At 38.2% G+C, this 25,739-nt stretch overlaps 1 protein-coding gene across 3 annotated transcripts in view; it reads right to left on the bottom strand.

Annotated features, from left to right (window-relative positions):
- Positions 1–25,739, bottom strand: part of FBN2 (fibrillin 2) — a 263,141-nt gene that overhangs the window by 48,551 nt on the left and 188,851 nt on the right. For all 3 annotated transcript variants that reach the window (XM_032262361.1, XM_032262277.1, XM_032262432.1), the window contains 12 exons: positions 25,578–25,703; positions 20,375–20,503; positions 19,442–19,567; positions 17,465–17,590; positions 16,923–17,045; positions 16,638–16,763; positions 16,151–16,276; positions 14,382–14,504; positions 12,190–12,312; positions 10,005–10,130; positions 4,902–5,024; positions 4,010–4,132 (listed from right to left, as the gene is read on the bottom strand). In XM_032262361.1, coding sequence (XP_032118252.1) covers positions 4,010–4,132; positions 4,902–5,024; positions 10,005–10,130; positions 12,190–12,312; positions 14,382–14,504; positions 16,151–16,276; positions 16,638–16,763; positions 16,923–17,045; positions 17,465–17,590; positions 19,442–19,567; positions 20,375–20,503; positions 25,578–25,703 — 1,500 coding nt within the window. The remainder of the gene's footprint in view (positions 1–4,009; positions 4,133–4,901; positions 5,025–10,004; positions 10,131–12,189; positions 12,313–14,381; positions 14,505–16,150; positions 16,277–16,637; positions 16,764–16,922; positions 17,046–17,464; positions 17,591–19,441; positions 19,568–20,374; positions 20,504–25,577; positions 25,704–25,739) is intronic.

The raw sequence follows: 25,739 nt of genomic DNA, 5'->3' as shown, positions 1-25,739 counted from the left end.
GGCAATTCTCCTGCCTCAGCCTCCTGAGTAGCTGGGATTACAGGCACGCGCCACCATGCCCAGCTCATTTTTTGTATTTTTAGTAGAGACGGGGTTTCACCATATTGACCAGGATGGTCTCGATCTCTTGACCTCGTGATCCACCCGCCTCGGCCTCCTAAAGTGCTGGGATTACAGGCTTGAGCCACCGCGCCCGGCCTTTCTAACTCTTTTCTCAACTTCCATTATTGACTAACGCACAGTCTACTTTCCCCTCCATAAACCAGAGTTACCCTTCAATAGCATTACCTTAGGTAAGTCAGGACACCTCCAATAGCTTCTCTTCTCAACTGGAATAAAATCTAGAGTTCTTAGCAATCTACAATGTAATTTTCACCCCTGGCTGCACATTAGAATCATTTGGGCTTTTTAAAAACCTTTTTCCTTTTTTTATTCTCAGTTTTTTTGCATTTTGTTTTTGCTGCTGAATCTTGGATGCAGAGAAGTAAGTTAACTCATGGTCCCCCTCTTAGTTAGGTTTATTTATTCTGGATTTATTCATCCGTTCTCTCTCTCTCTCTTCCTCCCCTTTCTCTTTTATTCTATTCTTCATTCCCATTCTCCTTCCCTACCAGATCATCTCCAAATGTATTTAATGTTACTACTTTTTACATGTGCTCTTGCAAAATAAATATTTTTTGTTTTAATGTGTTCATTTTAAATTTACATAAATGTCTTTTGCCATACATCTCATTTCATAACATTTCCAGTCATGCTTGTTCTGTGAACATCCAGTCTATCAACTCCATGGTGTATAACTGCCTTAAAAAAAAACCCTCCTCTCAAAAATTGTTTTTAAAACCCTGTGACCACAAAGAATGCTGCAATGAGCATCACCTATATGTCTCTATATGGGCCTAGGAGTTAATTTCATTGGCATATAGAGCAACAAAAGAAATTGTTGATTCATAGGGTTTGCCTATACTTAGCCTTCAGTCAGGAAAAATAGTCATCATTTACCAAATGCATCCAATGAACAGTTTTTTATATTTTTAAAGTCATTTAAAAAATAATTTACAAAAGAATAAAGGTATAGTGAAAACAACTTTATTAGCAATATTAATAAGAATTTAATCACAGCAAGTTCAAATTTTTATTCTATATTTTCTTGGTTTTGAAGATATACTACTCAAACCGATCTTCTGAATGCAACTAATTGCTTGTCAGCTGTCATTCATAAACTTGGAATATATCCATTTTGTAAAAACCGATTCCAGATTTCAAACGCATCTCTAGACTCTAGCTTATCATTATTTCTGGTTCTTCTTGTTCTGGCATCATACAAATGCAATACCCAAAGACATTTTTGAAATTATTAACAGTTCACGATTGTGTTGATGAGAGGATAGCCATCTTCTTTGTTCCACAAATAGAAAGTGTTTTCATTTTTAGATTTATTGACACCATTTAGAACAATCAATCCAATGATTTTATTTCTACATCACATATTTCTTCCCAATAACCTTTTAGACATACCTGCCTTTATCTTTGTCTGCTTGTAAATCATATCAATTAAATTTTGGAATAGAAACATCATGAAATATGAAAGAATCCACAAACCTGGGATGCTTCAGGTTCTTGTTGCCAAATATTGTGGGCTTATGTTCTTTCTAGTGACTAAGTGGATGAAAATACCATATTTCCTGTGTCTACAGAAATACACTGTCCATTCACTTGTTGATTCTGAAGTTTGAAAAGTTTCACCAAGGATGTTGGTCTCTGAAAACACTTAGTCTGGGATTGTGCTTAGATGATTCATTTCACCATCACCTTTAGAATCTAGACAAAAGAGCTGCTCTTTGTCTCTTTGCAGTCATCTGACTCAACCGACAATTGTAAAATATTTTCCACTGTCATTTTTTTTCTCTTTGCCAAAAATTATGGCCATAAAGCCAAGACTTCTAAATTCTCAACTGTGTTCAATAAATGCTAAAAGAAGATTTCAAGTAAGGTGTCTCCTGTCTTGTCTTGTACTTTCTTGAAAAACAATGTGATCCTTAGGGCAAAATAATAAGAAAGCTGAAGGCTGATGCAACAGTGACATCTTATTTCACTAATGCATGGTCCTTCTAGGTGATGCCATAATTCTCCACTTGTTATTATTATTTTATTCTGTTTGCTCTATCCATTGGCGATAATGGTGAACACTGACAAAATAACATCCAGGACGACAAAATGTCAAAATGTTTCAAGACAAAGGAAAAATAAGATCTCTTAACATTTTATAATGTATCAGACTTACAAAAGGGCCCAATGGACTCTTAGGGTATTTGTGAGATGGGATGAGTCTTTCTTTCTTGAAAGACAATGAAGAATGAATGAAAGCAATAAAGTGTCAATCCATACAGATAGACTTGCTCTAAAAAGAAACTCAAAAACTAAAATTGACTTTACATTGACAGTTAATCACTGTACTGTTGTGCAAGCATATTCTCTGCAAGACTGCCCTGGTCTACACTTCTGCCAGCAGAATGAATGCTCCGCAAGGCCCATGTCTCCACCAATACTTCACATTATCCAGGTTTCCTAATTGTTGCCAGTATGTGAGGTGTAAAGTGGTATTTATAATGGTTTTAATTGGATTTCTTATTCCTAATGATTTGGGGCATTTGTATGCTTACATTTGTTAATGTTTAGACTATTATCTTTTATGAGTTGCCTGTTCACCATCTTTATTCCAAGGAAATTTTTAAGAAATATTGAGATCCCAGTGAGTCAGAATTTCTGGGGGTGTAACAGGCATAAATATGTTTTCCAGGTTCTAAATGGAGTTTACTATGTAGCCTGGGTTGAGAATCATTTTGTAATCTGGGTGACTGCGTCTCTGATTCCTCTCCTCATCCCTGTCCCCTTCCCTCACTCCTCTCTTGCTACACATAGCCTTTTGCTGTGTCTCTAATGCCAGCCTTCTCCTGCCACAGGCCCTTTGCACTGGCTGCTCCTTTTAACTGGAGGCTTCCCTCAGAGGTCCAGTTGACTTGTCCTCTCCTTAAAGGCTCTGACTTCCACATCCCTAATATAACATGGCACTTCTCCTCCAACCACTTCCAGTGTCAATTCTGTTTGTTCTTGCTTTATCTGCCTGCTACCAGAATGTAAACACAAAAGCAGGGTATGTGCTTGTTCTGTTCAGTGTTGCAGCTCCAGCCCTTAGACAGAAAGCACTCCATTTTTACAAATGAATTATTTTGAATGGAAAACGCAGAACTTGCAGTAACCATAAATGATATGTAGAAGTATTCACCACAACTTAAAAACAGTATGTAAATTGTGTATAAATTACAGCAGCAAATATTCCTTCCATTTGCTGCAGGCCCCAAAACTGACACTGAAGACAGTAGGCTGATTTCTACGCAAGCAAGGAATTCTCCACCCCTTCCTCTTTTTTTTGGATATACTCAGAAAATTCTCCAGACCATTTCCTTCTCTAGGAAAATACATAAATAGGGCAGATGGTAAAAGCTGGACAATTAAGATCAGAGGTGCTGACTACAGATTCTGAATCCTCCTCCTCCTCCCTGTCATCACCTAACTTCTTCTGCTCCAATAGTTTGGCTCATGAAATCCGTTTCTCTAATTCCTTGCTTCCCATCACTTCATTTACTTCACTATATGACCCTTTCAGTAGGCAGGAGAAATGGATATTCCAATAGCTATATACCACTTTGGGTTACCCTGGCCAAACACTGAACAAGAAGCCAGACAGCAACCTGGACCACTGCCTTAGCTCTGCCATTTTCAAGCTGTGAGACATTGAACAAATTATTGCATTTCTCTGTGCCTTGGTTCCCAAGTCTGTGAGAGGAAGAAGGTGGAGCAGATGATTTGGAAGAGAAACATAATAAAGGTGACCATATAATGTTTTGTTTTTCAGCTAATTGTAGCAAATTCTCAACACAGTTCATTACCAAGAGAGTTTGAATATTCAACTCTATAATGCTATTTGTTTGTTTCGTATAGCTTTACTTACCAACACAGCCCACACCAGTTGGGTTCAGCTGAAAATCGGGTGGGCAGTTACACTCATAGCGACCAGGTGTGTTGACACATAGGCCATTGACACAGTTTATGGGATCTGCACACTCATCAATATCTAGGAGAAGCATTTAAAATGCCCAGGTTACCATTTTTACTTTTTCTATATATACTGTTGATCCAGAGAATTTGGTGGAATTTTTGCAAGTTTAAAGTAAAGATCGCTAGGAAAGACTCAACACAATAAAATAAAAGCAGAGAATGTGCTTGTTCTGTTCAGTTTTGCAGCTCAGCCCTTAGACAGAAGGTACTCAATCTTTACCAAATGAATTATTTTGAATGGAAAATGCAGAACCTGGAGTAGTCATAAATGATAATTAAATGAATTTTCCAAAACTTGAAAACATTACATAGGTTGTATATAAATCAGATCTTAAGTTTTTTTATATACCTGAAACAGATTCCATATTCAAGCACACAGTATTTATGACATCATTTAATATCCTTAATAAATACATTGTAATTAATTAAAATTTGCAATTCTGAGGAAGGAAAAATGTCACTATTTGCTTAATAAAAATCACATATATACATATGTATATATATACATATATATGAACATGTAGATAGACAAAGAGACATTTTATTAGTTTCTTGTCAGGTAGTTAATATTAACAACTATATAGATAACAATTTAATATCATTTACATAAAAATGGATCCATTCCATAGCTACAAATCAATGTAGCTGAATATAATTTTATTTTTCAGAAAAATGCGTGACCTAATGCATAGATTAACTAAGCAGAAATCTCAGAATTTTTATTCTTAGCATAGAATATTCATTTCAATGAATTGGAACACAATATAGCCCTTAACTGGCCATACCTGTACAGTTCCCTCCTGTTCTGTCCAATTCATAACCGTCATCGCAGATACAATGAAACATTCCAGGCAGGTTATTACATGTTCCAAAGACACAAATATTCTGGAAGGAGCATTCATCAATATCTGAAGATTTAAAAAAATAATAATCACTTATTTACAAAGACATTAAAAATTTTTAATGTAATGTATAACATTAGTGCATTTTTCTACCCCCTCAGATATTTTTATTCAGTAACCCAGTTTTTTTTTTTTTTTTTTTTTTTTTTTTAAATTAGGTAGATAAATGTAAAGAGCAAGCAACTAATGTTCACCTATGGAACCAAGATATAAAAGAAATACTATTTTCTTGGTAAAATGAGTGTCCAGAATCTTAAATGACTTGGATATACAATATATTTAAATACAGTTGGCTCATGGCATACAAAATACAAAAATGAAATATAAACATGTTAAATAAATAAAATTGTAAAAAACGATAAAAGAAAATTCAAATATTCTAACTAGTGCAAACAGCAGATGCTTTATAGTTGATAAATATTTTATATTATGATAAAAGAAAAATATGTAACTATTTTTAAATATTGGAGACGTTAAAATTAAGTTTAACTTTTTAGTTTTTACTTTATGTTGTAATCTTATCTGTTATTACAGAGCAGTTTTAAACAGAGAAGAAATTTCTTCCCTAATTTCATGTTAATCAGATAGTTCATTTCACCCATATTCTAATAAATTTCATTAAAATATCTCTATTGAATTGGACTAAAAATTTATTTATGAAAAATTTATGATAGCCTTCCATGAGGTTATCATATTTATTAACTCAAAGTTAATAAATATGAAGTTACCACTCTTCACTCAGGTGAAAATGAATGTGTATGTATAGCTGTGAAAAACAATCTGATTTTCTACTCTTAAAAAGAGGACAGGCATTTTGTATATAAATTGCCTAACACTCTGAGAATGCAGACCAGGCATGTCATTTTAGGCTACACTAACTTAAGTTAAATCTTAAGTCTAATAAGACTTCTGGTCATTATAGTTAAAATATTGGTTTCAACTATCTTAGATTTAAGGTATGGTTCCAATCATGTTTAAAGTTTGCAAACGTGTCTTTTTTTTTTATGTTGGGGTAAATAAGTTATTCCCTTTATATAAATGAATAAAAACTCTTTAAGCTAGATTACAATTGAATTGTGTTAATTATACTCAAAAAGGGAATTGTACTATCAGTCTTCTGAGTATACATATTTTTTTCCAGACAGGTGCTTGCTCTGTTGCACAGGCTGGAGTGCAATGGCATGATCATGGCTCACTGCAGCCACAGCCTCCTGGGCTCAAGCAATGCTCCCGCTTCAGCCTTCCAGATAGCTGGGACTATAGGCAAACACCATCACACCTAGCTAATTTTTAAAAATTGTGTAGAGACAGGGTCTCCCTATGTGGCCCAGAGTGGTCTCAAACTCCTAGGCTCAAGTGATCCTACCTCCTCGGCTTTAAAAAGTGCTGGATTGACAGGTGTGAGTCACCATCCCCGACCCATTTTACTTTTAAATGGAATTTATTAGAAATTTCTTCCACCTACATATTGTAATAGTTGTATAAAAGAAGGTAGTTTAAAAGATTACTATATTCAATAATTCAAATAATACAGAAAACAAAATAGCAAAACAATTACTCAAAAATGTTTCCATCTAGAAAAAATAATTTAAGAACATTTCAGACATTTTTATATACATATTCAGACAGTGAAGCTAAAACAATTTGTATACATCAGAAAAATTTACCATCAACAGTTTAAAAATACTTTTCTAATGTTAAGAATAAAAAAAACTACAAATTTATCATTTTTTGGCTTTATGATAAGGTTGAAATGTAATTTTTAGACAGTATTAATGGATCCTACACAATGAATTGTAAGAAAATTAGCACTCATATATCCTTCCAACTCCTTATTTTCATTTACATCATTTTCACTTTTTCAATGTCTATGGTAGTTTACCATAATTTCCACAGTGTTTAGTACTAATTATTTACTTAAAGGGATCAATAATAGTTTTATTACAACTTCTCCGTTTGTTTCTTGATTGGCTGTTTCATTGGTGATTTTCTTCCCGAGTTATTTTATGTGTAAGAAAATGCTTATTCTTTTTATAATTAAGTATAATCTTCTTCAGCCACATTTCCTCAGAATTTTGTGGGCACTGATCTAATGTCTTTTGGTATTGTATTTTTCTCTTTAGCTCATGTTAACTGCCTTTTCTATCTGAAGTCTTCAATCCTTCTCTATGACTAAAGTTGACAAATGCAGTAAATCTAAGTCTTGGTCTTACAATTTGGCCTTTGTATATTCAATTCTTTGTTCTCCTTCAGGAAAATGGTTGTTTAGTACTTTTTTCTAGTTGATTTTTTGGGCTGTCTTCAGAGGCACCAATTTTACTGGTGGTTATAGTTTTTGTCTTTTCTCTGACAGTGTTAATTTCTCTTTCCTCCTTTTTTTCACTGTTATTTCAGGCCCTTTCTCTATTCTAGCAATTATATTTTCAGCTGTGTGTCTTCTGATTTTTGCTGCTTTTGTTTAATAGTTCTCTTATTTGCTGTATTTGATGTAACCCCATTTCTTATTTTCCTTTACTCTATAATCTCCCTTTCACTCTATAGCTTTTATAATCTCCATAAATGTTATCAATTATGTTTATGTTTTTACTAAGGTCATATATAGCATAAAGTACTTATGAAAAATTTGTTTTATTTCCTGAGTAGTTTTCTTCCATCATGGGTTGGTTCTTTAGCTGTTTTTGTTTTTCTTCCTTTTGTTTTCATAGGATGACTGCATAGTTGCTACTGTTTATTTTTGAGCTTGTATGCACACTACTTGGACTGCTCGTTCAAAAGTTGCTCTTTATTTTAGTATAGTTTAAACAACATCTCTTGACATCTTTCCTTCCTAATCAGAGCTTTGTTTGGAAGACAGTTGGTTTGGGTGTCACTAAAGATGTATTCAGTCACCCAAAGTTTCATAAGGTGAGGGGAGAGAAAGCAGGTTGGGGAGAGCTCCCCTGGGCTCTGTGCTCTCTTTGTTGATGAACTTGGCCTTTGTTCTCCCTTTAGAAATTAAACAAAATGGTCTGTGTATAGATCTGTTTCATTTAATAAAGTCCTCTATCGTGTCCCTGCAGAGGTTCCTCCAGGTTTTATAGTCCCCCATTTTGGTGGAGATTACTGGGAAATGGTCAACTTCAAGAATTTTTTGAATTTTATAGAAATTATGAGACTTTGTGGTGGGAAGTGGTTGCTCAGTGGAAAATGTTCATCAGAGGGGCATGGATTTATAGTAAGATAAGTAGACAACAAGGGATTAAATTAGTAAACTCAAGAGAAACTGTCCAAATGAGCCAGGCCTTGTGGGAAGAGAGGAGAGAAAAACAAGGAGAATGGACAGAACCACAGAATTACATTTTTTGGATCTCAAAAGTTGGTGTTCAGCTGAACGGAGCAGAGGGTCCATCTGAGGATGAATTACAGGTGTGCCAACCCTCAGCTGCCCTGTTAGTCAGGAGTTTCTCTCTGTGGTAATGACGCATAAGAAACCAGATGTGAAGGAAGTAGAGTAAACAGTAACTATTTAGCACCACCTTGAGGGAGACGGAAGTTCTGAAAGGGCCTATGCCACCTATAAAGTAATACAATTAGGAAGGAAAAATCCTGTCTAAGTATAAAGAATTTATGCTGGTGAAAGTGGCTACTGCTGACCAGTTCCTTCTCCCACTAACTCTTGTCAAGCTGATGTAGATAATAAATCATGTCATTCCACATTTACATTGACTCACATTTTCTACTAATTCTACTACTAAGCTACAGTGCTTAGAAGAAACCAGGCCTAGGAAAAAAAGGAACTCACTCTACAGTTGCCTTGTATAAAACGGGATTCTGCCCAGTCTCACGGGTCAATGTAGAAGCGTGAATGCTTTCAGTTTCTAACTTGGTCTTCACTAGGGCCAACTGTTCATCCCCTTGTTCTGAGTCTCTCCAAATTGGTGGCTATTTCTGGAGAATTTCATCATCTTTTGGCTTTCTTTCTTCAGGGCCACTTCTGATGGCGGAGCTGAGTTAGGATCTACTCTGAACCATAGCAGGTTGTATAATTTGGTTTTGTTTGGTTGATGCTGATGAATTTGTGTGTGTGTGTGTGTGTGTGTGTGTGTGTGTGTGTGTGTGTACGTGTGCCAGTACTTACCTTTTCTATTCATTTGGTTAGATATTGATATAGGTGGAAAGTTTTCAATCTGTTTTCACTTTATCATCTTTTCTCAGCAGTTAGTTTTTTTTTTCCATGAGGCTGCGTGACTGGCAAACTGAGTTTTTTTTAGATTTTCTGTGAATCATATATTCTGTTGAAGCCCTATGGTATATACATTACTTTCAATCTCTTTCTTCATCTATATTTTCATATAGTCACTATTCATAACACAATGATGGCCCAAACTATATATAATGTGAACTGAGTTTCTAATTTAATAGAAATTCCAAATTCTTTTTCTTGGAAAGGTCTCATACTACGCACAAAGACCCATTTCTAGGAAAGGTGGATGATGTCATCACTTAGAAGAACGAACCACCAGTACTAAGCAACAGTACAGCCCTTACTGAATCCCTGAAGAGGACTTCCATTCCCAGACATACAGACAGCAGGATCAACCATGAAGGTAAATGCCAAAATAAGCTTTTTAAGGTTTTGATAAACACAATAAATAGTGGTAGTTGAGACAGGTAATGGAGTATATTTTAAAACCTGAATAGTTTCTCCACATGTCATTCATTTAGTGATTAAAAAAGAGAAAGAAGAGAAGAAATGGTTAAAAAAGAAAAAAGAATGAGCCAAACTTCCAACTACTGGCTCTTGGCCAGGAAAACTTCATAAGAGATGAAAGCCGTCTTCATCATTATTCATTCGGCAAAATAATCCACGCTTAAACGAATGACTTTTATATGTGCAGCATGTGCTATGTATTCCGCTTCCAGGTGGAGCTTGTTCCAGTCCTTTTTGTGGTTTCATTTGCCGTGGTTGATCCAACTTGAAAATGAGTTGGAATCCTGGTGACCCACCTTGGCAGGATCTGCTGTCTGAGGCTGGAGTGAAGCCCATCTCACACTCGCAGCGATATGCACCCGGGACATTAAGGCACTGTCCATTCTCACAGAGGTTTATGTTTTCTGCACACTCATCAACATCTGTGCAAGAAGTAAATTACATCTCTGTTAAGTTCCAAATTTCATGACACATTTTCTCCTTGCTCTATAAATAGATCAGTTTTACCGGCTTGACTTAGTGCTCATTAACATGAAACAACAGTTAATCACATTCACTTAAAGGAGGGTACACAACCTGATAAAAAGTCTGTTTATCCTGCCCTTTAACATTCAATTGTAACATGATTAAAGAAAAGCTATTTAACCTGCACCCTAACATTCAATTGTAATATTATTAATAGGAGAAATCCAGACGTTTCTCACATTTGTCTTGTTTCTCTTTAATGTCAATTTGATGTATCAGTAATATGCCAGCATTGTTTAGATATGAACAAGAACATTGGAGTTAATCTTAAAATGGTGTTTGTTCTTTGTGAAAATTATAGTATTAGAATAAACAACTTGCTCTTTCACTAGCCCAAGTGTTTTAATGCAAATTAGAGGCCCTATGGGAATGGGGAAAGTTTCTTTCATGTCATTACAATCTTCTAAAAATACTCCTATCTTAATTATGCAAACAGACATTATTCATAGACCTTACAGATAATTTAATCAATTTTTAGTGAGGGCCTAATTTGCCATGTGCTGTGCTGGTTGCCTGACATGCATGTTTTCACTGAGTTCACCAATCTCCTGAGATTTAGAAGAGGAAGAACCTGTGGCTAAGAGCAGCCAAGTAAGCTGAAAGAACCACACTGAGCTAATAATATATGTTGATTGAGCCAGGATCTGATTGCAGGTGTGTCTGACATGAAAGCCATGCTCTTTCCCTGACACCACAGTGCAGAAAGGTGCCAGGAAAGATGCAACATCTAAGGCTTACAAGTAATGATGCTTTAAAATTGAATAAACAAGTTTCCTTAAACGGGCATTTGAAGATGCTGAGGCTGTATTTTTGATGCCAAGAATTAGAAAAAAATTTAGAGTCTATTAATTATGGGTTTAAAGTATGTACTGAAAATCAATTGAGAAAGACTTACTTTATAAATTGTAAAGTATTCAACTTTATGTCCAGCAAGATTATCTAGTCTTATACATGAACATAATGAAAGCATGCTCTATCCTCAAAGAATATGAATGAATAGAAGCTAATATTTATTGAAACTTTGTGCTGTGTCTTTTAAGTCCTTTATTTCTATTATTCCATTTAATCCTTTCAATGCCAGGTGAATACTGAGACTTTGATAAACACATTAAATAGCAGTAATTGGCTAGGTCATATATCCTATCTCAAAAAGCTGAACAGTTTTCCCATGCCATTCATTTAGGAATAAAAAAGAATACAAGAAAATTGTATTATTACTATGGCATTTTATTTTATTTATTTATTTTATTTTATTTTTTATTTTTTGTTTGAGATGGAGTCTCATTCTTGTCGCACAGGCTAGAGTGCAATGGCACAATCTTGGCTCACTGCAACCTCCGCCTCCTCGGTTCAATCGATTCTCCTGCCTCAGCCTCCTAAGTAGCTGGGATTATAGGCGCCTGCCAATACAACCAGCTAATTTCTCTGTATTTTTAGTAGAGACATAGTTTCACCATGTTGGCCAGACTGGTTTCAAACTTTTAACCTTGAGCGATGCACCTGCCTTGGCCTCCTGAAGTGCTGGGATTACAGGTGTGAGCCACCATGACCAGCTTACTATGGCATTTTAAATCAGGCCAGGCAAATTAAGTAATTCACTTAAGGTTACACAAGCAAAAAATGGAAGAGACAAGACTTGAATCCAGGTAGTGTGATCCAGACAAAGCCTGTGTTTTTTTAACCACTGTTATAAATGAGAAAGATAAAATGGCAAGTCATTAACAGTACATGATTGTGATAAATGCCACTACTTGAAAACTTCCAAAAATATATTTGGAAAGTTATTCAGGTTTTTGTGTTTAATGTAAGAGAAAGGTACATAGTCACCTGCAAGTCAAGTATATAAAAAAAGATAGTTACTTTAGTCTCCTTTAACCTTAATTTTCTCCAAATGAGGAAGTGCACAGAGTGTTCTATGACAATCCTGTCAGAGCACACCTCAGGACTGTCACCCACCTGAGCAGGTAAAGCCATCTCCAGTGAAACCTTCAGAGCAGGCACAGCGGTATGAGCCTGGGGTATTTACACACTGAGCATTGATGCTACACTGGTGGGTTCCGTTAGAACATTCATCCAGATCTGCAGAACACAGCAATAAAGTTCAGAAATGAAAATGGAACATTTAAGCACCTAGAAAGATTATAATTTGTCTTAATTTACATATAAACTGGACAAATGGCACACGTCTTAGTTTGTAGGATCACAGTTCCAACTCTCTATAAACTCTCAGACCCACAATCCAATGTTGATGCCATAAATGTGGGCCAAAATTATGAATTCAAGCATTTTCTGAGATAATCTAATCAACGTGACTTTTTTAATAGTTTAAAGCAAACTAGTGTTAGACCTCATTCTGACTTCTACTGAGGGTGAATTTTACAAGTGGTTTCCTTTTCAATAAAAGGGTCAATTCTGAAGGTGATACTGAATTTCAGAGCGGGAAAATTAACAGAGAGTTTTCAAGTTTATTTAATAGATGAAAAAACAGAGATATGATTCTTGACCTCATGGAACCCTTAGTCTAATAGAAAAGGCAGATGTTAAACACAGTAAAAAGTTAAATCTTGCTATATGCACCATGAAGAAGAGGGCGTCACAAAAGAATAAAAAGGGCATCCAATTTGGGCTGCAGGAACAAAGATGGCCCCATTGAGGAAGCGATTTTTTGTTAACTTCAGACCTGAGGATGAGAAACAGCTGGCTGAACAAAGGTAGGGAAGGGTATTCCTTGCGGAGAGACTAGCGCATGTTAAGACACCAAGAGGAAAAGACCATGGTGTGACTGAAGAAATGGAAGGAGTGGCAAAGCACAGTACACCAGACAGAGAGCGATGGACAACGAAGCTAGAGATACAGTGGGAACCTGCAGCCAAGGGAGGGAAGCCGCGTTTAATTCTGAATTCAATGGGTTGCAGTGAAGACTATGAAGAGATCGGATCCACGGTTTAAAAGCTTCCTCCTGCTGCTACATGGAGAATGGATTGCACGAAGGCCAGAGAGGGAACAAGCAAACACACCAGAGGGAATTCTTTCAGCATTCTGCAGATAGCAAAAGTGAGGGCAGGTGAGAGAAAGAGAGAATGAGACTCTCTCTCTGGTTGGGACTAGAGTAGGGGAAGGAAGACGTAAAGGAGAGAATGAATTTGGGTGACATTTGGGAGCACAGGAGGCTGGACATGGCTGAATGTCTTGTGTCAGAGGCAGGCTGTCTTGCAGTAGTTGGCGAAAATGACAGATGGACAAGAAACACAAAAATGGGAGGCTAAGAAAGAGAAAATGAGTAGGCACCTAAGGTTACAAAAATGGGAATAAGGGTACGGTTGAAAAGTTATGAGAGTAACCCCAGAAAGATGGCTGGACTAGAGGCAGGCAGCTATGGCGCCTCACAAAGCCATTACAGGACACTACTTAGCAAAGTTATTTGGAAGCTCTATATTTCAAATTCTATAGTCAGTACATAAACCTTTAATACGTATGAAATATTGAATGGATAAAAAAGTATATATTCAAATTAAACCGACCTAGAAATTCTTGCCAAATGAAAAAATGCTTTATTCTTAAGGCATGTGAAACATTAAGCATATTACACAGGACTGTGAATGACACTCAGGGTATATTCTAGTCCTTTGCCGCTCAGATATACTTTTTAGACTCTGGCTCAAGAACCATAAAACTTGGAGAAATTGCCCATTTTTTTCCTTCAAATAAGGCCTCTTGGAATCCAAGAAAGCATTTAGAATAAGATGCTGGTATTAATGACTTATTACAGACTTAGGTTATCTGAAAAAACCTTTTCGTTTCCCTCCATTTATTTCACTGGATTTTAAACCTCACTGATTACTTCTTTGAAAAGATTAGAAAAACATACTAGTCATTTTTCATCATACAGCTGTGTTTGGATCACCAGCTGCATATCAATTTTTACTGAATAGCAACACATTAAAAAACAGGTGCCAAAGTATACTGTTTTAATTTTGATAATTTATATTAAGGCTAAAGGAAACTCTTAGGCTGGAATTATCTTGCAATGAAGACAGCCTTTTTATGAGGGACTTAATAAAAGTAAAGAGCATGATTCTACAAACATGCAAACAAGAGCTTTTAAAAATTTGCGCCTTAGCAAAGGACATTTACATTTGCAAACTCACCAATACACTTGATGCCGTTTCCAATCCAGCCTTCTCTGCAGCTACATTTGAAGCTTCCTGGGATGTTCAGACACGAAGCGTGCATGTCACAGTTATGAGCACCAATTTCACACTCATCCACATCTGAGAAACCATAATTCATAAGAAAAAATAAAAATACAAAATTGTACTTCCAAGTAACTTTTTGTATAGGTAACATTTTAAAGCAATGTGCAACTATATGGAGGAACAGTAGCCTAACTTTTATTCTTAAATTCTGTAGACTCCAACAAGATTTGGAAAATTCATGATCCTAATAAAACAAGTTCTTCCCTAGAAAGAACTGTCAGCCACTTTCCAGGAGAAGAGAGAGAGAGACACAGCAGCCTTGTTCCCTGGCAGGTCCGTGTGTCATCCCGGGGGCCTTCGTCCCTGTCCAGAGTCAGACACAACTCCATAAAGAGGACATTCAATTTCAGATCAAGAGAAATCTTATTTCCAATAATACTGCTATTCCTTCCTATTGATATTTTTACATATTTTTCATGAAGAACCTAACTTTTAAAAAAAAGTAATAGTTCATTCTCTTTAAAATTAAATGGTCATTTGCCATTTAAAAATCATTATAAATATTTTATATACTTTTTAAAAACTATCATTTAGGTGTATATTTTAATTTTTTCTATTTATTTGAAATTATAGAAAAATATTCACTAGAAATGTTATCTGGAAAGTGGCCAGATGCTTTCACCAGTGAGTATGTGTGTATTTGTGAGTGTGTGTGTGTACACACACACATATTCCTATATATGTATATACAACCTATGTAGATTTGGTTCTCCAAAGCTTTCTTAGCTATAAATAGTAATGTGCACTATTTAGTTCAATGATTACATATTACAGATGCTGAAATCATATAGACACACACACACACAAACACACACACACTACTGCCTTCACATCAACCCTGATACTGGTGAACATACAGAGAACACCTTTTTAAAATAATCTTCCCCTTACTGGAGGGGTCAGCTTAAGGGCAGGGTTACATTCTAAGTCTTTCACCACCTGCCTTGAAAAAATACCACACTTAAGTCTTAAATTGACCACTGAGGAATACATGATTCAAAACCTTGAAGCTGGCACATCCTAGCCCCACTGGCATGCAAGAGGCTAAAACTAGTTAGTAGAGAAAGAGAACAAGAGATAAAGTGGATGAAGTGAGCAAAGAAGGAAAGTGAAGAGAGGAAAAAGAGAAAGGCAATTTGGGCAGAGAGAAGAGAAGACAAAACAGAAGAGCAAGCAAGAAAGGAAAATACGGGAGAAAGGAAGAAAGGAAAAAGGTCTCAATGGAACTTGAGATTAATTTTTACTAGTTTAAAAGAAGTGCAACGATAAACGGCAACTGGGATCCCGAGTCTTTTGGCGCTCTGTGTTCACGGATGTCTTCCATGTGAGCAGAAGTCAGACTCAGAAAGTGACTGCTGCTGCATAAGCCACCACTAGCGGTCAGGGAGCGGTCAGGGCCATGGGAACCACACTGCACTCCCACTCACTCACTCTGTGTCACAGCCCACAGCCAGCCCTGCAGGGGGTGGCTCAGACGATATGCTACCACAGAGACCAGCCAAATCCATCACACATGCTATGGGTCAGCTACTCATGACACACACAGTCATAGCCTCATGGCAGGTAACTGAACTAAGGGATGCCAGAGAACAAATGATATTGAAAGGTGGCCTCTGAAATCTGAGAAGTTGAAACATAGAGTACACAAGCTTGAAACCTACCTGTACATCCTGTGGTCCCCTTCTTCACTGAATAACCCAGCTGACAGTGGCAAATGAAGGATCCCTTTGTGTTCTCACATTCCCCAAACAGGCAGATATTTGAATTTAGGTCACACTCATTCACATCTAGAAAATTTATTTGCAGTATCTTGGTTAGTATGTGTTTATCACAGTAATTTAAAAGCCATATTCTACACTGAATAGCATAATACTGAAATACACAGGTGAGATCTAGAATATAATCCATTTGTGATTCATTGTATTGCAGATAAACATACTATCCACCTTTACAGATTTTTAAAAATAATTATTCCTGAGATTTTATAGTTCTAGTAAAATGACTTGTTTTTTCTTTTTCAATAATTTTTGAGAAAAATGATTTGAATTTTTAAAATAAGAGATGAAAAAGCCTTTTATCATGTTTGTGTGTGCACGTGGATGTGTATGTATGTGTGTAATATAAATGTCCTTTTCTTATGATACCCACCAATGCATGTTTTCATGTCCATGGAAGCCATGAAGCCATCATAGCAGAGGCAGCGATACTCTCCAGGAATGTTGGTGCACTGGCCGCCATCACAGATATCAGGGTTGTTTTCACATTCATCAATGTCTAATGATACAAAATTAGCATCAAATGAAAATAAAAATGTCGTTCATCAATCTCTAATGTTTTTGTTTTCTATCTGGTTCCACTTGGTAATATCTGGAGCCACATTTTCAAGAAAGAATTAGTTAGATGTACAAAGCCTGTGTGTTTTCCTTTCTATACCTGCACATGATCTGCCATCCGGCATCAGGGCATAACCCTCACTGCAGCTGCACTCGTAGCTTCCTTCTGAATTTGTGCACTGGGTGTCACAGCCTCCGTTCATTATCATACATTCGTCAATATCTGTGAAAACAGCATTGCAACCACATTACTTGTCAGGTCTACTTCCTTAAAAGGAGTTTTCTTCTTTTTAAACAGATAATGCTAACGTGGCTTTGAATTTTTCTCCCCACTATGTGTGTAGATTTAACATCATCTTTCTTAGTTCTTTTAACTTCATTTTAGGCAGCATTCCGTGTTTAACTGCAGTACCCTAAGATTAAATCACTCAAAAATAGAATAACTATGGAGTTTAGAGCATTTTCCACATTAAGATCAGTGAGTCTGCTGCAAGACCAAGAAAATATCTGAGATCCCCCCGCAGTCTTACATTCATTTTTGGAACAGAGGATTGGCATAGGCTTCATTATAATTCAGTGCCAGAAGTTTTCCTAGGCTGATTTGAGACATATGAGTTTCAGACCTGCTTGATATCCCCTTACCTGTACAGCCCTGACGATCTGGCGTGGCCTGATATCCAGGATTGCAAGAGCACTGATAGGTTCCAATCATGTTCACACATTTTCCATTTCTGCAGAGATTGTTGCTCAGGGAGCATTCATTAATATCTACAAAAGACACATAGAATTAATACTTTAGGCAATGGTCAAATCACTAAAGCCATCAGAAAGGTGCTTCACCAGACAGTGGTCTCCAAAGGGGTTTGTGAACTTCACGGGGAAGTAAAATGTTTTCCTGGGGGTTTAAAGAAAGTGCTGGAATCTCTATTTCCATCTATAACCGTACTGTCGGGTAAAGCTTTCTATAAAGATGCCACTGTTTCATATCTATGCAGTCTAATACACAGCTGCATGTGCTACTGGTACTGGAAACATGGACAGTATAACTAAGGAATATTTAATGTTATTTAATTTTAACTGAATTTACATAGCCACAGGTGGATCATGTTAGACCACACAGATTTCACACATGCCAGAACTGAAGCTAAATATTATGTAATATATGAACTTACACTGACATGCTTGCCTGGTCCATATTACATGGTGAAGTGTTGCCTACATGACTTGAAGTGTCCTGATGGAAGACTGATGATTTCACAAGACAGAGACATGACAAAGGGCTCTCACTTGTTTGTTTATGTTTTGTGGGTAGGAATAGTAATCTACAAATTACACTGCCTATTTTAAAATAAACCAGCTCTTATAATATGGGCAGGTGCCTTAAAAATAAACTAGTACCAATAATGTAATCACAGAAGAAAATGGCAAAGTGATATGCTTCCTATGTGAGCTACTTGTCAGGTATAAAATAAGGTAAAAAATAGTGACAATATAATCAGATATGACAAGAAATTCATTGCAAATTCTCAAAATAACAAAGAAGGTTATATAGCACGTGTTTATGCTTATGATCACTAAGTGCATATTTTATATTATACAGAAAGATATATTTTATGATCTGCATTGTTTCTTTGAGGGATACTTTTTTGAGCTATAAGATCCATGAACTAAGTAACAAAGTAAACTTAGATACAGATGACTCACTATATCTCAATAGGTTCAACCATGAATATTCTGTAATTAGTGTAAAAAAGCTTTCCATATCACTATTTGAATGAAATAAGAACATTAAAAACCTTTTCATTTATCATTTAAAATATCTATTTAATCTATGACAAAATTCACCTCATATACTAGCAAAGCAATACATACGACTTATAAATAAACGTGTGTATTGGGAAGGTGTACTCAAATTATGTTTTGAAATTTAGTGTGCAATCTGTTCTATTTTAGGCTGTCTTATTTGCTGAGTTTAAAGAAAGAGTTCTTGTGAAGAAAATGCTTTCTGGCTAAATCAAAGTTTTAAAGTCAGTATACTAAGAACACAGCAAGCCCAGAGACCTTCATGTATTCTGAAAAGCAATAGGTTGCAATGCCCAAAGACCAACCATTAGTCTTCTCATATTCTTTCTGGCATCCCTACAGAGCTCAGGGAAAATGAAGAAACACAGTGTTTCTATGAGAAGTGGGTTAAGGGAGCACCATGTTCACACACATGCAAGCCGATCTGTGAGCTGGCAAAGGGGCGCAGAGCGGAGTCCGTCTGAGTTTATGGGAAGACGCTGGGCAAAGGTGCACAATGCACAGGGCAGCTTTCCCATTTTTTTTCCTAAAGGAGGATGAAACCACAGGGACTTCCACCACACAGCTCCTTCCACAGGTACCAATCACACTGCTTGTAATAAAAAGAAGAGGCCAACCAGAAGAATGCCAACTCATTCATGTATTACTCAAGTATCCACTAAAGACACAGCCTGCATCTAGAGGTAGGGAATCTCAAATTCCACCTTTTAATAAGCTAGATTTCATGGGCTCCACAAACAACAGGTTCATCAGAACTGATCCCTGGTCTTTACCAGTTGTGCTGGGCAGGCTTATGGGCTGAGGAGACAAACTCACCCACACAGTCCTCACGGGATGGTGACAGTTCGTGTCCCATTGGGCAGTCACACTGAAAGCTACCCTCAGTGTTCACACAGGTGCCACCCCTACAAAGGAGAGGGTTACGTTCACATTCGTCAATGTCTGAAAGGTAAAAACGTGAGATCCATTAAAGAACTCTGAGGGAAAAATATTCACACATACAGCGTGGGAGAAAGAATATTATCTGACGTGAGAGTGTGAGTCAGTCTAAGAGATATGCTTCACAGGGGATGGGCTAATGCTTTCCTGACTTTTCCTATGACCAACAGAAACACTAAAAATTCTACTCCTAAAGGCAGTAAACTTTCAAGAAATTTAATTACATGAAATGAACAGGCTCACAAGAGGTAGAAATAATATTTGCTTTATAGCACCCCAGACTCATGATATATATTGTTGTCAGTTATTCTGGTATCTGTAACTCTAATCAGAGTGAAAGAAGATCTTAGAATTATAAACTACTACATCCTATGAGGTAAGTCCCATAAGGCACAGAAAATTAAACGGTGGGCTAAAAGGTTGGGAATACTAAGAGGGTTTGTAATAGCACGCCAATAAGAGCAAACACATGGGATTAGCATGACTGAATACAAATCTTGGGGCCACGACATGATGCCATGCATTTTAAATGAGTCCCACTTAAGTAACTAGTCTGTGCCATTTTAGGTTCTATGAATAAACAGGATCCAGTCTGAACATCTCATTGCCATGAAGGTGCCAAGAGGTTGGAGCTCCCCGAGAGCTATCCGGGAGTGCATTTCCTGTCTGATATTAAATCTCTTCTCTCTCTCGTCACAGATCCTGGCCACATATGCTGTTCACATCCCTGATATAAGCTAAGGTTATGCGCGCAAATGAGTCTGTGCTAGTATGGTTTCAAGCTGGTGAGGAAGAGCTAACGGTGCTTACCCATGCAGTTCTTCATCATCATGAACCCACTTTCATAGCCTTCAAAGCACTCGCACTCAAAGCTGCCCGGTGTATTGACGCAGATTCCACTGCCACAGAGGTCGGGAGAAATCCTGCACTCGTCGATGTCTAATTCACAGGGTTTAAAAGAAATTTAAAAATGGAATCAGATAGGCTTGGCCTTCCAAGTGAAGGTGCTGCACGCTTGAAACGTTGGGGAATCAGTGGCTCACAGTACAAGGGTACCATTTCAGTAGATCCAGATAGAAGGGCACGTGGCCTGAGGCACATTCCTTTCCCCAACTGCCAAAACTGTCGCACCAACAGGCAAGTGGTGCCTTTTCACCTTTAAAAATTCTGAATTGTGCATTTCTTTTTGCGGCTTAGAAATAGTAACAGAAGATTGGGGGGCATGGTGACTCATGCCTGTAATCCCAGCACTTGGGGAAGCCCAGGCAGGAGGACTGCTTGAGGCCCGGAGTTTGAGATCAGCCTTGGCAATGCAGGGAGACCCCGTCTCTATGAAAAAAAAAATTAACGAGGTGGCTGAGGTGGAAGGTGGGAGGATTGCTTGAGCCCAAGAGGTCAAGGCTTCAGTAAGCTATGACGTATGACGGCACCACTGCACTCTAGCCTGGGTGACAGAAGGATAACCTATCTCAAAAAAAAAAAAAAAAAAAAAAGAAAGAAAAAAGAAAAGAAAAAGCGAGAAGGAAAGAAAAATGTTAACAGAAGGATGAACCCAGCAACTGTGGCATGGACTGAATGAAGCACGTGGTAAATAAGGCAGCCGGGCCTCCATGGAATGAAACCTCATGTGTGACCGGAAGACAGTGCTGGTCTACAACACTAGCCCGTGCTACCCCAGGTGGGAGCGTGTGAAGGCAGGGCCCCTGCTTCTGGGCAGGAGCGACTGGTAGACCCCAGAGAAACAGGCAGCCATGATGGACCAACCCTGAGCCAGAGAGTACACATAGGGCAGGATCATGGTGTGTGCCCCAATTTGTGTTTTTGTGTCATATTCATATGTAAAGAGCTTATTGATTTATTAAGCCCTTTGGTGACATGAGCTGCCACCATCATGTGAGGACTGTGTGGGTGAGTTTGTCTCTTCTTTTTATATATTACAGTAAATAATCTTCAGCATCTATACTCTCAAACACAGAGTTCTCTGAAAAATCTCCTACGCTAATAACTAAGATTTTTCAATAGAGAAGTCATGTCTATATAAAATATGTTTAAGAAAACATGGCCTATTTAAAAATGTTTTAGTTCAAAAATTAAAAATTTTTAATCTAAAAATTTGTCAATGGGGGAAAATGCTTCACCACTATCTCTTTATTTTGATGAATTTAATTTTGAAGTTTTAAAATCATAGGATTTAGTGCATAATTTATGCATGTTGTCTTGGGAGGCAGGTCTCAGTCCCTGCTTCCTGCCAGCTTTAACTTAATTTTTCTCTATGTCTCCAATTACAGAAGTCTTTATTTCCCTCATTACAGGCCATGTGAAAAAAATGTAAATATTTTCTTTTAAAAACACATATTAACAGAATTCACGGATTCAATTAAGTAGCTAACAATATGTATATCAATTTTCTTTTTATCTATCAGTATCTAGGAACTGGTGGTAAGAGCTACATGAGGAATGGGTTCTAGGGTGGAGCAGGGACAAGCTTTGGGTAATGTGGTGTGGTGGGAGCTTCATAGTATAAAGAGTGTGGGTTTTAGAACCAGATACCTGGATCCCCAGTCTGTTATCTACTGAGAATAGGATCTTGGGAAAATCATTTAGTCTCTCTGTGACTCAGTTTCCTTATTTGTCACAGAATCCACCTCACAGAATTAAATGAATATTTGTTAAGTGCTGAGAGCAGTGTCTGTCTCATAGAAAGTGCCATATATATATATATATATATTTATACATGTATATATAAACTTCTCTGCTAAGACTTGGTAATTTGGAGGGCATGGTTTTTGAATTGGTTGTTGAAGGTTGTACAGAAATGCCAGCTTTAAAGGTACAGAATAAATATAGAGGCAAGAGATGAAGTACACTGGTGAAGAGAAAGGAAGCATTTCGGGGGGCAGTAAGTCACAGACTGGCTGGACTGAAAAGGCTGACAATAAGTGTGGGTGCCGGAGGGACCCGTAGGCTCACTGAAAGCCCCCAGCACTGGAGGAGATTAGCCTTTCCTGCTGTGAAGATGGGAGCCCCAAAATTTTCCACAGAACTTCACATTATATCCCAAACAATGCGGCCCTGTCAAGTCTCTCTTACACAGCTAAAAGACAGTGTTAGAGACATTAAGCAAGTGGACTAATCTCACAGCAAAGGAAGAGGTGGGGTCAGAACTGGAAGAACCCTGAGCTGCTTTATCCAGGACCAGGACTCCCTGTAACAGTGGAAGTTGTTGAGTGGGAAGTTAGATAATTTAGCCCTGCTTGGACGGCTAACCTGGTGGTTGTGGCAGTGAAGGATTTGATTGTGGGGACTTAGCAGGCTGGGACATCCTGGAGGAGTCTGCGATATAGCAGATGCTGTGACACGTCCCCCAGGTCCCTCGTCAGGAAGGAAGGATTTGCTCCCTCACCCCCTCAGCTACTGGGAGTGTTGCTGGCTCCGATGTCGACTGTCTAAGAGGACCTCTTCCCCTATTCTCCGGGCAGCTGTATCCCAAGGTTGGTCATGCAGGTATCTAACTGCATGGCTTCCATGCTCTACTCAAGGCAACTCTGATGGGCCATCCCAAGTCCAGAACTCCCAGTGGCATGGGCTGAGGACTTCAGTGGGACTGCCTCACAGCCCAGTTTCTTTCTCTGTCCACTTCTACTTTCCTCCCTTCCCTTCCTCATTGTTCATCCCAAGAGCAATCCCGGATAAACTTCCTGAATGCTCGTCTCTGCCTTGGAGTCTGTTTCCTGAGGAGCTTAACCTGCCTCTGTGTCAAGAAAAAATATCAAAGGTACTTGAAATAGCCAGTTAGATAAAAGAATTTGCATAACTTTTTCACTTTGGGAGAGAGAGGCATCAACATTCAATTGGAGGCTTCAATCCTGTTCAAAATTATACTCCTAATACCTACAAGGAAGTCCCTAGTAGGAGAAAGTACAAGGTAGGGGGAGGAACAAAGAAAGATTACAACAAAAAGAAACTGTCCAGATGGGAAGTTATAAATGTGGGAGTGAAACTCAGGAAGAACAGGGAGAGTTAGAGACAGCATCTGGGAGTCAGCTCAGCAGAGGCCATCTCTGAAGTCATGATGGTAGATGGAACTCTGAGAGACAGAATGCTGAGTAGAGGACTCCGGCAAACACCCAAGAGATGGGAAAGGCAAGAAGAATCTGTAAAGGTTAGAGAAGAAACATCATCTGCATAGAAGGATGATCAAGACTGGAAAATACAGTAGAAACTAGGGGAAAAGAAAATATCAAGGAGAGATTTGGCAAGCACAGAGGTCCAGGAGCATATGCATCAGGAGAGACGTTTTAACACCACAAATATGTTTTGCAAGAGTACATGAGTATATGTGTATGTGCCTGAGTGACGGATGGCAAAAGTCAAAATTACAAAACAAGGGCGGGTTGAAAGAGAGGGGTGAGAGCTAACAGCAGGAAAACAGGATGGTAGCTTGAGAGAAAAGAAGGGCTGAGGAGACATTTTGAAACTGTGTATATGTTGAGGAATAGGAAACAGGGAAGAGGAGAAGATGCTGGAGAGAAGAGAGGGCAAACCTGATGAGACAACCCGGAGCAGAAGCTGGGAAGGAGAGAAGAGAGGAGTTAACCCCACATCCAGGGAGAGCATCACACCTCATTCTCTGATACTGGAGTCTCGAGAGGGAGTGGGGAATAAAGGAGATTTTATCACCAGAGAGGAGGCTGTGTGAGAAGGATGCAGGCAATCAGATTTATTCTTAATGAAGGTGAACGGGAATGGATGGGGGTGGGGGGCAGTGTATGAGAGGGCATGTAAGTCAGGGGAGAGGTTTAGAAGTAGTGCTGAGAGAAATTCAGAAAGTGATGAATGGAGGTGAATATGAGTGTTGCCAAGCAGCTTCGAGGGCTTGGAGGTGAATGCAGGAATTTCAGGCAGTGCTCCTCAGACTCCCAGTAAAGCACAGCAGCCAGAGAGGAGAAAACAGAGGGGAGGGGAGGAAGCTCTGGAGACTGGCACAGGGCTTGAGCAGACTTCCAGGCAGCAGGACTTCAGAAGGCCAGATGGACAGCTGTGAAATGCTCAGAGATAGCCTTGGCTGTGCAGGCACAGGAAGCAGCCAAGAGACACTGCTGTGCGGTCAGGAAGGAGGAGCAGGCAGGAGGGAGGGCAATAAGGGGACATTCTATGGATAATAAGAACAAACAGAGTGCTGAGAACCAGATCCTGAAGACACAGCTCAAGTGTCTGGAACAACGTGGTATACCATCTAATAGAAAATGTTAGAGCTTTACATCTTTTTCAAAGAGAATGGTTACGGGTATGGATGGTGACTGAAGCCTAACATTAAGATTCCTGTTGACAGATGAGGCAAAGAAGTCATAACCTCTGTATCACAAACCTTAAAGTCTTTAAGAGAATACTACTCAAGTTTATATAATTGTTGCAGATTTAATGATTTTCTTTAGTAGTCATATATTTTGAAAATCCTATCTGTATGTCGTTCCTAAATGTAAAACAAAGAGCATGTTCATGCTATTTTACAGTTCTCTCACAACGAGTTTATTTGGAGAACTGGTTTAAGCATAGGAAAAAATAAAAAATTAAAATGACAGAGTTGGATGCAGTGGCTTAAGCCTGTAATCACAGCACCTGTGGAGGCCAAGGCAGGAGGATTACTTGAAGCCAGGAGTTTGAGACAAGCCTGGGAAGCAAAGTGAGACCCCACCTCTACCAAAAAAAAAAAAAAATCATCTTTTTAATTAGCTGCTCATGGTGGCACACACCTGTGCTCCCAGTTACTAGGGAGGCTGAGGTGGGAGGACTGCTTGAACACAGGAGTGTGAGGTTGCAGTGAGACATGATAATGTCTCTGCACTCCAGCCTGGGTGACTGAGACCTTTTCTCTTGAAAAAAATTAAATAAATAAATAAAAATTTTCATGTTCTCAATGAGAGGATGGGCTTTTTAGGGCAGTACTTTCAAACACAGTAAAGGAAAGAGTAGAAGCCAGAGTTTCCCAAATAAAACAGAAGAACCATCTTACCTGTGCAGTTTCTTTCCTCCATGTCGAGAGCAAAGCCACTATTGCAACGGCACTTGAAGCTTCCGATTGTATTTCTGCACTTCCCATACGTGCACATCCCAGGAAATGCTTTGCATTCATTGATGTCTAAAAGCAGAATAAAGCCAGAATGTAGAGCTGGTT

Source organism: Sapajus apella, unplaced genomic scaffold (assembly GCF_009761245.1).
Source record: "Sapajus apella isolate SASKATOON/1434 unplaced genomic scaffold, GSC_monkey_1.0 scaffold1, whole genome shotgun sequence".
Classification (NCBI taxonomy): Eukaryota; Metazoa; Chordata; class Mammalia; order Primates; family Cebidae; genus Sapajus; species Sapajus apella.
This window is presented reverse-complemented; position numbering and strand designations above follow the sequence as displayed.